General features: G+C 54.3%; 1 protein-coding gene across 1 annotated transcript in view; it reads left to right on the top strand.

Annotated features, from left to right (window-relative positions):
- Window positions 1-11,582, top strand: part of RPTOR (regulatory associated protein of MTOR complex 1) — a 227,815-nt gene that overhangs the window by 97,470 nt on the left and 118,763 nt on the right. Inside the window, exons 5-8 of the mRNA XM_023519631.1 lie at window positions 7,007-7,391; window positions 9,983-10,004; window positions 10,106-10,224; window positions 11,236-11,419. Coding sequence (XP_023375399.1) covers window positions 7,007-7,391; window positions 9,983-10,004; window positions 10,106-10,224; window positions 11,236-11,419 — 710 coding nt within the window. The remainder of the gene's footprint in view (window positions 1-7,006; window positions 7,392-9,982; window positions 10,005-10,105; window positions 10,225-11,235; window positions 11,420-11,582) is intronic.

Here is an 11,582-nt window from a genome sequence, read left to right as displayed (position 1 = left end):
TGGAAACGACTCCATTGTGCCACGACGGGAGGAGGGCCCGGCGCGTTTGGCGTGTCCCCAAGTGGAAGGTTAACCCGACAGGGATTAGCTACAGCAGCCGCAGCGGATGGGTCGCTTGCAGAAGCATACGACTTGAATTTAAAGACTTAGCTGCTTTGCGTTTGGTATCGTTTTTGTAAAACTCAAAAACAAGCATAACTAAACAGCGTGCGTTTTAGGGAGACACAGCATGAGTTACAATTATTTTTTAAAAGCGAGGGGATAGAAGCACAAAACTAATGACCCTGGCTTCAGGAGGGGAGGGTTGGGGGGAATGGGGTTGTGGGCGGCAGAGCCCCTTGAACACAGTTGATAGTTTTCTGCTGCTAATGAGGAGTAGGGGTTCATGACGCACACATGTGACGTGTGCATTGCACGCACACTCGCTCACACACCCACACACTCATTCACACTGAATTAAACGCGTCTGAGATCCAGCAGCAAGACCAGTGTGACAGCTGCACAGGCCACTCCCACTCCCGTGAGGCTGTGTGAGGCCACCCAGGGAGCAGTTCCTCTCAATGAACCAAATGAGGGTCTCGGACGTCTCAGCCACCTGCTGTCTGCTAATGTCTGCTTCTAGTTGGACACAGAGTCATCCGTCAAGCAGCAGTCAGTATACACTGTTGTGGTAAATATACAATAAAATAAACGTAATTAAACATAAATTTAAAATGAAATGAAATATGTAACAAAAATAGGTTTAAACACCTAACTTGTGAGCCATCAGCATCAGACGTAGATGTCACTTCCCGCTTCATGCATTTCGGCAGCCGGATCATCACAGACACATTACTTATCGGAGGTATGAGTCACAGGTAATAACCGCGCACAGACAATTCCTATCTTAAACGCCAAAGTGAATCCCAAGTCGGTCGGTATTTCATAAAACCCATTCAGCAGGGAAAATGAATGACTCACAGCCACATCCTCAAACACAATATGGGATGGAAAAGCAAACTGCAGAGGATACGCAGAGCGGCGCCATTCATAAAAGTTCACGGGATGCACGGGATCCCTTAATGTTCATAAAGACCACGCGTCCATATGACAAAGGCCACAGACGTTACTGGGGACAGTGGACCCAAGTCCCAGCCATCAGTTACCTCTGGAGGAAAGGGGAGGAGAGCACGGAGCCACGGGCAAGGGCGGCTCTGGTTATCACGTCTTTTTTACGCTGGACGCTGGGCAGCGGTGGTGAATATATATTTTCCGCATGTGAAATGTTTAATAGTGAAAAATAACAAAACTTTAGAAGAATCCCTGAGCATTTAATAAATAATTTTTGCGTAATGAAACCTTTCTAAGCATGTCACAAAAATTTATGTGGAAATACTGATAAATTTGATTACATAAAATATTTAAATGCCCATCTTGCAAAAAAAGCATAAAGTCAGGGTAACAAATGGGGAAATATTTGCAATGCATGGGGGCAGATAAAGGCTAATTTCCTTAGTGAGCAAACGGCTATAAATCAAAAGTCTTCAGCAAGAGGAGCACGACATAGTAACGGCAGAGCCTGTGAGCGGGATCGTGAAGACGAGAAATGCGAGACGCCAGGAAGAGCGCGCACGGGTTCACCCCACACGCAGACGGACAGCGAAGCGAAGCGGTTTGCGCTCAGAGGACGCGGAGCGAAAACCCGCTGTCTCAAACGCCCCCGGTGAACCGGACACGGGAATAGCCGTGACCTGTACGGGGCACGCGGCCTTGACCTGTGACGCAGCCTCGAGGAATCAAGTTCGCAGCTGCGCTCGAAGGTACGCAGAGATCCGCGCCCAGGCTCTTAGCGCGACGCCGTTTACAAAGCAGCTGGAAAGGAGCACAGCGGCTGCCACGGGCGCCTGACAGGTATCGGCGGCGTCAGTTTGAGAAGCTGCGAGAGTTAAAAGAATCAGCAATACAGACCGGTGTTCACGTTAGTCAAGTTCCAAGGGAGGCTGCAGAACGCTGTGGGGAGCAGCCCTGCCGCACGTAAAACTGGGCGTCCTCCCAGAAACGTTCGCTTAGACGCGGAGTTTGCGAAAGGGCGCAGGGAAAGAGCGGAGGCCACCGCCAGCGAGGGACAGGACAGGGCCCGAGCAGAGGACGGCGAGGACTTTACCGTCCACTTACACTCAGCCATGCAGTTTGAAAAAAATACCGGCTTTTATAATAAAGACGTGAAAATTAGTTAATAGAAGGTGACCATTTAAAACAATAAATTTCATAATTTAATACCATTTATTTAGAATTGCTCACGGAGTAATTAATAATTGTTTAACTGCGATAAAGGAGAGGACGTATCGCTAAACCTTCAGCTTTAAGGATTTTAAAGGACCACAGGCTTGCGGTGACGTGTTGGTGACCATGTGTGGCTGATAAGCACCGCTCCTGACACCTGAGCACCCCTGCGGGGCCATGGCCTCCTGCCCCGGGTGAGGCGTGTTCAGGAACAGCCTGCGGAAGGGAGGCGGGCCTTCCGCTCACGCACGCGTGCAGGCGTTTCCACGGCTGCGCCCGCACCTCCCGCCTGTCGGGGGAGGGAGCCCGGGTCCTGCAGGCGCTTTGCAGGAAGGCGATGAGCAGGGGTCCCCGCTGGGCTTCATGCTCCCGGGGGCGGAAGCCACACACAGTGCTCTCTGGTCCCCTCCGGGTCCTGCTCGGCTGCCTCCGTCAATGCTACCCACGGCACAGCCCAACGAAGCCGGTGACCTGTTTCTGTTTTTAAATGTTTAACGTACTCTGACAGATAAAGTGGATCGTAGTGAATAAATGATCTGAAACCTATGTCTTTCTTTGAAATGAAAACCTGGCCTTGACTATGGTCCTTCGAGAGAAAGGAGGGCTGCTTCCATCAGGGGCGCCCTGTGTGCCGGCTCGGTGGAGGCACCAAGCGCATTCCGGCCTCGGATGGCTGGGCGGGGGCGCTGGGGCACGGTCCAGGCAGGGAGACGCTCGCACCGGGGCCCTGTCCCCACGCAGCCTCCGCAGGCTGGCTCGCCCAGCACCGGGGCCGTCGCCGTGGGGCTGCCCGGCGCAGGTGCGCAGGCCCCGATGCGGGCGGAGATGGCAAGTACGAGCCACATGCTGCGGCCGCCTCCCTCCGCGTGGTTTATTAGGGTCCAGGCTGCGCTCCCAAGGGACTCAGACTCCCAAGCGTCCTGGCCCCACTAGGCCGGCCATTCCCGGCTGACGTTGCAGGTGAGGTTGTCCCTCGTCACAGGCGCATCCCCTCCAGGGGTTCCTCCTCAGGCCCCCCAGGCACTTCCCAGAGACCTTGAACATCACAGCTGGGCAGGGGTTGGGCTACCACCAGATGGTGGGCAGAGGTCAAGGGCGCCACACGTCAGGTAGAGTCCAGGACTGCCATCCTACCCAGTGGGTGGCCACCAGTGCCCCGCATGCCATGGTGGATGGAGCAGCCCCGGAGGGGCTTGCCTCTAGCGGGGGCCCTCGGAGGCTGCCACTCGCCCCCCGTGGCCTGCCATGCCCCTCTCTGCCATGGAGCACCCCAAGGATGCTGTGGGGTACAGGCCCCCAATAGCCGGAAGCTGCGGAGCTGGAGACCAGTTTGGAAAGCTGAGGACTCTGCCTCGCTGTCCCAGGATGCACATGAGAAGCAGGGAAGGTTCTGGCCCCCGTGGACCGGGCAGTCCGTGGGGCCAGGGGGCACGAAAGAGAGAGAGCATTCGTCCCTAGTGTCCAATGGTATCACCGTTTCATTATTTTAATGACTCACCGTGCATCAACTTTGTATCAGAAATTTAAACAGTAACTTTTGATCCTTGGGAAATAAAAAGAAACATTTCAGCTCAAAAGACAAGACCTCAGAACCCACTATATTAAAATAAATTTCATTTTTTGCTTCTTTGTTGTTGGTGAGGCCTTGGGCCCTGTGCCTAGAAGGCAGTGCAGGTGACAGCGTCCGCCTTCCCCTGATAGTCATGCAGATAACGCGATGGCCGGAGCGTGGTCAGCGCCGTCGCTCGCTGAGCTGGGAGCATTGCGGGAGAGGAGCAGCACGGAGCCAGAGCGTTGGTGCGCGGTGACTTCCCAGGCTGCGCCGAACCTTCCCCTGTGAGGGTCGAGGGTCAAGGTGGCCCTGCCCAGTTAAAGGCTCACGTTGCCCCTCGTGTCCCCAGGACAGGGGCAGTATGCCAACAAGGAAACCATCTCCCACTGTGCTGGGGAGATGATTCATCCTGCTCTGTCCATGGGAGCCTTTGCTGAAGCCTTTTTACCTGTCCAGGTAACACGCTCCACCTGCTTGTTACCGGGGCTGGACACAGAAGCGTTGGAAACCCTGGAGCTCGCCCTCCCCTCCCTCCTTCAACAGCTGGTGCACCTTTACATTTTTTCTTTCTAAACAATACAACTAGTTTTTGTTACAAAAGATTCTAAAAGAAGTAGACGTGATGCCCTCAGCCCACACGCAGGCCCTCGCCGGCCTGGTACGGACCCTTCGGTGCCGTGCGCGGCCCGCTCGCACACGGGCTCCGCGGGTCCTCATTATGGGGAAAGCAGCGGCACTGGGGACGTGGTGCTTCCCACACACAGCTTTTCCACCTCTCCCCCGAGGATGGGACCATGTTACGTGCGTGGGTCTGAGTCTCGCATCTTTAAAATCACTCTGCCCCACTGGACAGAATTGGGCAGCAAGATCAGACTTCGGTGCGGAGAAGCTGGGACACATGCTGCCTAAGACTTGCGCTGACAATGAAGAGGGAGAAATAGGTATGAGACTGGCAGTCTCTCCCGCAGGGGCGTGGAGATGGCGTGCAGCTTCCTGTGAGTCAGCTGTCTCTGCACGTGCATCTCCAGATACCAACCTGAGTACGTCTGTAGGATGGACGTTTAGTGTTTACAAGTACGGCCAGGTTGCCTTCCAGAGAAGCTTCCTTAGTTCACGTCCCTCCGAGGATGAACCAGCCTTCCCTCTCCCCCCCGAACAGATCCTTGTCGACATGGATTACTCATCTTTCATATTTCTTTCCAGGTTGCTGGACGAAAGTAGGTAGGTGGGTGGGTAGGTAGGTGGATGGATGATTCTCATTGTAATTTGTATTTCCGTGATCGATGGAGACTGTGGAACTCATTTCATGATCATCCATCCTTCGCTTCTGTGAATTGCCTCTTTGTATCTTGTTTCTTGTTATTTTGTGTTTTGTTGATCTGAAACAACAGTTTACATACACATTCTAAATATAAACACACACACACCCCCGCCCCGGTCACATATGTCATACCTACTTTATTCTTAAATTCCTTGTCACCGGTATGTGTTTTTATCCAAATTATATCATTTTTATGCTGTTACATTTTTCATTAAGGCTTCTAGGTTTTTAAAGAAGACCTTTCTTACACCAAAATAAATAAATCATCTATTCTCCTTTTATTTTTAGTTTTAAAAATCTATCCTGATTTTTTGTGTGTAGGTCTCAGATAGCACTGAGGAGTGGTTCAGTGTTACAGTATCACTTACTGAATCGTTCATTCTCTCTTCACTGCTTTAAAATGCCACTTTCATTACAATTACACACGTGGGTCGCTTCATGGACTTTCCTGGTTTTTTTTGTCTGTCTCACCCTCCCTTGTTCCGTCCTGTAATTACTGTGGAGTTGCAGTATACTTAACATAGGTAGTGCGAGTCCTCCCCATTGTTCTTTATTAAAAAATTATTATTTCTTTGCTATTCTGGTGCCTCTCTCTTCCGCACTAACTATAGAACCAGCTGGCCAAACTCCATTGAACCTGCTGGTGTCGTGATGGGCTCGCGTCCACTTTGTAGCTTCATCACAGAAGAGACGACATCTTTAGAATTTTTCGCTGGCTTTATTCGGAGAGCACCTCCCCACGTGTCCTCTTGCACGGTGCAGTGGTGACAGGCCACCAAACGAGGACGGTTCAGCAGCATGAAATGGCACAGCCTGGGGAGAGGGTGGTGCCTCCTGAGGGGATGGCCACAGGCCCACTCACTCCTGTGTCATCCACACAGCCTTATCCCTTCTGGGGGGTGACTCACCCCTGACGTGTTGCTGTGCATGCGGAGAAGGCCTCTGCCACCCGGTGCCCTGACGACAGACATCCCCGGGCTGGTTCAGGCCTCCATCGTCTGGCCCTTTCCGCTGCTGCCTTGCAGACGGTCCTGTCGGCAGCCGGAACAGCCCCCTTCGCTGTGAGGGACGGTCGGCTTCTGCCAGTTCCACCTCTGTGGGAGCTCGCAGGAGAGTGAGGAGGCCATGCTTTCAGTGCAGAATTGCTTAAAAATGTCTCCTGTGGGCAAGCGCCGGCAGGCTCCCTAGGACGCGAAGGGCGCCTTCCATGTCCCCAGAACGTCCGAGTGTCTCAGCACTGACGTGCAGTGTATCGGGAAGGACGCACGCCGCTCCACGCGTTTGTGTTCGTAGGTCGCTGTTCTGTGATTCGAAAAAGAGCTACAGGGCCGGGGTGATGCTCCCTGGGCGCGCACGTGTGGGTTTTTAATGACGTGCTCTGGGCGTCCGCGGGAGGAGGGGACCAGGGGACGTGCAGGCGCTCTTTGGAGCTCCTCTGCGAGCGGGATGCGTGGCGTTGTGTGACCCTGGGGAGGTTACAGAGCCAGCCGGGAGCCGCACATCCTTTGCGTTGGTGGGCGAAAGCCGTGCTTTGGTTGCAGGGGCGGGAGGCCCTGCGGTGGCCCGCGGGAGGGATAGCCCGCAGCAGCGGGAGTGAGCTGCTCCAGGAGGCAGCGAGCCGCTGGCCAGAGCGACAAGCGCAGAGCAGCTTTGAGGCTGGGGATCGAACTGGGACAGCCCTCCAGGACTGGCCATCCTGGGTCAGGCGGCACGTGGGTGGGTGGTGGTTAGGACAGCGTGTGCACCACAGCTCAGAGGCTCCCGCAGCCAGGCTCCCGCTGGACCCGCCCCTCCCCGCAGGCAGCGCTGCGGGCGGCACACCCTCCCGGGGCCCAGGAGTAAACAAACGTGCACACTGTCTTGTCTTCCAGAACTACACCCAGTACATCCCTCTGTCTGTCTACGACCTGCAGACGTGGATGGGCAGCCCGTCCATATTCGTCTACGACTGCTCCAACGCCGGCCTCATCGTCAAGTCCTTCAAGCAGTTCGCCCTGCAGAGGGAGCAGGAGCTGGAGGTGAGGCTCCCCAGTGCCCACAGGGCTGCGCTTTGTGTCCCCCAGGGTGCCGGACCCCCGTGCTGCTCCCTCCCTTTCCCTGGGTGGAGCTTCGTCAGGTGCCATGGTGGTCGAGGCAGAGGACCCGAGAAGCCCTCGGGGCACACGAGTGGGCTGCTGCTTCCTCTCACTTCACTCGGTGTCATTTCTAATCTGAGCGTTAATGAACTGACGACGTTAACAGGTTATTTGTGCTCTGGTGGCCTGTTGAAATGAAGCAGACACATTTATTTTAGGCGCATTGGCCCCATATCTGGGCACAGTCTTTCGTTTCACTGCCATCTCTGTAACTGCCCCAATTTCATTTCCTTTTGTGTTTCAAAATAATAACAACAAAACTCAACTAAATAACAACTAAGCCAAACATAGGAGACAAACCGAAACGGTGCCACCGTTAGTGTCCGTGTCAGGAGCTAGAGACCAGTGTGGTGCTCTGATCACCAAGAGGCCTCTGACTTGGTGGTTCTAGTTAATATTTGATGTTTGAGTAAACGGTGCATTCTAAAGAGAAACCGCAGGGGCAGCTTCAGTTGCGAGGCCTCCGTCCCGTGGGCTGCACGGGAGTGGGGGGTAAACCCCCCGCAGCCCGAGGGGCTCACGACTCTCAGTGTAGAGGCACAAACGGCCCTGAGCACGCGTGTCCTCAAGCCGCACCGGGCCCTCCAGCGCGCGTGTGTCGGCACGGGTTTCACGTTGCGTCAGCAGGCATCGCTGTCATGCGGTGTGACGTTTTATATTTATAAACTAAGTCCTTATACAGGACGTTGCATGAGAGTGACTGATGAGTAAGCCCTTTGCTCTTGAAAATGGAATCAAGTGCCACGAGTTATTATTATCACTGTTTTCGCGTTCTGTAATAAGAGGAGGGGAAGATCGAGTTTTGCGCTGTCAAATTTATACCTTGCTTTTAGGCATTTCACGTACGTTTACCCAAGGGATAGGTTATCTAATGAGCACTAAGAAACTCAAAGCACCAAGAGGTAATTTGCTTTTCCTCACATCAGATAATAAATATTGCAAAAGAATTTTTTTTTTTTTTTTTTTTTTTACATTTCTAATGTGTAAATAAAAACGCCAAAGAATCCTGCTGGATTTTTACACCCGATTTATGAGCTTCTGGGTGTGTGAGGGAAGACCAGAACACCAGCCTTACTTAATGAAGACGCCTTAGATGCGGCCCCTCACCCCCAGTTCCGGCAGAAGGCAAGCGTTTCTGTCTCATGCCTGCGGCTGACTGTTACTTCTCAGCTCGTCGAGGATCTGCTCCATTGGCATGTCATGTGCTCTCGCCATGTTGCCAAGGATTAATCAGCCCGAGAAGCTGTTCATTTCACAGAGTGCGACAAAAAAGAGAGATCAAATGCAAAATATGTGATCTGAAGGGTTACGTAGACGGCAATGCAAAATTATACCATCTGTCTTATCATTAGCTCTGCCTTTATCTTCTTTATTTTTAAATTACAGTGTAGATAGTCTTGCGTTTTTCCGTCACACTTACTATTATTGGCTGCTGTTCAGGCCTCTTGCATAAACAGCGGAAATTAAAATGATAAAATTGGCTCCCAGCTAAATCTTACTGCTCACGTTAGTCGTTTTATTATCTGTGTGGATACAGCAATCCTTTGTGGCCTCTTAGGTTTACTTTTGAAAAACATTTTCCCTCTCTACAGTGGCCAGATTCTTTGTAAATTTATAACATGCTTTAACACTTCTGTGGAGTAGGTGATAACATGTGAGCTGACAGAAGTTGACAGTTGAATTGTTTGCACCGGGGTTTGAAAAATAAAGGGCAAAAAGCTGATTGAATATGATGCAGGAAAATGGTTGCTTGGACCAAGAAGCATCCAGGTAACGGACCTCACCGGGACTAGGAGCGCATCCGTTTTAAGAGACGACCGGCAGCGTCCACGTCCTCAGGCGCCCGGGGTGCGGGGCGCGTGCGGCCCAGGCGGTCCCGCCATGGACCCAGGTCTCGGAGCGGTCCTGCAGGTGGAGGACAAGGCGCCTGCGGGGAGGCAGCATAGCATGCCTGTCACGCACGGAGGACCCTGCGTCATGGCTGCGATCCGCCTGTTTGTCACTCAGCCGTCCTCTCTGCACGTTCCACTGTGTCACGGTGCTTGGTAATTTGAAAATTAAGGGAAGTCTTCAAATTCCTCTGATTTTGGTGTTCTTTCTAAGAGAAATGTTTTTATTTTTATCAAATGAGCACGTGCCACGATTCTAAAAATCTAGTAGTGCAGCGGGCTTGTAGTGAATGGCACAGGGCGCCCCCACGCCCGCCCGCTCCGCAGGGGTTCTGCTCCCGGCGCCTCCACTGAGCGTTTCTGGAAGCGTGAGTGACGTGCTTACACCGTTCCGTCTTGGCTCATGAGCTTCAGGCCATCTGTGGGCTTCCCGCTGACGTCCAGGCCATCCAGGGCTGCCCTTAGTACGCCCCGCTTAGAGAGTCGGAGAAAGCGTGTGGGACCCTGACAGCGAGGGGGCGCGCTGCCTGGTTGTTTTAAATTGAGTGTGTTGTTGGCGTCAAAGGGTGAACTCTCGAGGGCGAGGGCGACTGAAGAGGGCGGGTCACAGCCACCCCTCCCCCGTCCCACGGCCGCTCAGTCAGGTCCCTGCTGGGGTTTTCGTCATCGCAGTCTTCAGTAATCCCGCCTGTTCTTAGTTCTGGTTTCGTCAGCACTCAGCGCCGTCTTGGTTTTCAGGCTCCCAGCTCCCCTGTGCTCTGTTTCGCCGCTGGCCCCCGTCACCAGCCGCGCCTGCTCTGCCGCTTGTGTCCGGTCTCTGCAGAATCGAGCCCCGTGCCTCGTGCGTGGGTCGCTTCTAAGAAACGACAAGGCCTGAACTCCACGACGGCCAGTCGGTCTCGCTCACCGATGGCCGAGTAGGCCGCTGCCATCCCCATCCCCGTAGCAGCTTTGTCCGTCTCTGTGCTTTCCTGGAGATCGCCTCTCCTCTCGAACTGGATCTCTGCCGTTCCCTCCGCTTCCGAGTGTGCGGGGGCGGCATCGGCATCGGCATCGGCTCGCAGAGTGAGCCCGAGCCCCAGCCCCTCCGCCCCGCCGTCGCTGCCTCCTGCAGACGGCTGTTCTGTGCCGTCCTGGGCGGCCCTGTCCCGCTCTCCTGGATGCACCCACGTTTCCAGACCCACCTGCTCCCCCTCTGGTTTCCTCCTTCGTTCTGCTGGGCAGACCCCCGAGTCCCAACCTCGAGAAAGGATGGACGGGAGCAACTTTTCTCAGGCCCTGAGCGTTTGCGTTTGGAGAGCTTTCAGCTGTGAGTAATGAAGACTCTTGGTTTCTAAACAAACAACAGTTTATCTTTTCGCCAAGGTCTTCGAGGCAGATGATGGACTTTTTTGGCAGTGCCCTTGGGGATCCCCCACCCTCAGTGTCCTTAACTGCTCGGTGCCCACCCTAGCTCCAGGCACCTCGTTGTCGCAGAGGCAGGATGAGGATGGGCGGGGCAGTGCTGGCCGTCAGTGTCTTCCCAGGAACGCAGATGCAGGCTTGCCTCACGTCAGATGAGATGGGCTAGCGTCAGGCCACGTGGCCACCCACCTGTAGCAGGGGCGGTGGCAGAATGGACCACACTTGGGGGCGGGCGCTGGGTCATGTGATGAGTGTCAGGCAGACCTGTGTGTGGAGTGTCTCGTTCCCGCCACGTGCATCACTGCTGGGTTGGGCATGGGATTTCAGGCTGTTTTCTCTTTTGGCTCTTCGGGGGGAGCAGCCGCTCGAGACGTCCACCCCTCGGCCTCGCTGTGCCTGGGTCTAAGGGAGCAGGACCTCCACCCTTCGGCTAAAAGCCACGGGAGGAGCTTTGATGCTCGTAATACAGACTGCATGTTGAGAGTCGGAGAGAGAGAAACAGGATTCAAAGGTTTTTAGCAACGACTTTGATCTCAGAGATGAAGTCTTTGGTCTGTCTCTGGAAAGGAAGCGGACTCTTAAGCAGAGGCTTTGAAAGGCATTATTAAGGTTTTCCTGTTGGCTCTGCTCCCAGCGGGTCCCCCGGTTGGTCCCCGCCCTTTCTCTCCCAAGAGACGCAGGCACGACTTCACCCTTTCCTGGAGGCCAGCGAGCTGCTGCCGCTGGTGGCAGCAGTAATGCCCTTCCTCACGGGACCATGTTCCCGCGCCTCGGTGCCCGTGCTGAGCTCAGCGTCCCCGGAGCAGCACGGGCAGCGGCAGGATGAGAACAGCCCCCAGCAGCGCAGTCCCCTCAGGCCGGGGACTCGCTCTCAGATAAGCAGTCCTCGTCCACTCAGCTCCCGGGTTGTAACTGAGATGGTCCATAAACGCCCCCTGAGCGTGGAACCCTCCACGACCTTGGCGGGCAGTTTTTACGCACTCACTTCACGTCCTGTCTCATAATACCTCTTCTTCCCG

This window comes from Pteropus vampyrus, unplaced genomic scaffold (assembly GCF_000151845.1).
Source record: "Pteropus vampyrus isolate Shadow unplaced genomic scaffold, Pvam_2.0 Scaffold227, whole genome shotgun sequence".
NCBI classification, from domain to species: Eukaryota; Metazoa; Chordata; class Mammalia; order Chiroptera; family Pteropodidae; genus Pteropus; species Pteropus vampyrus.
Note: the sequence above shows the minus strand (reverse complement) of the source record. Positions and strands in the feature narration are given on the sequence as shown.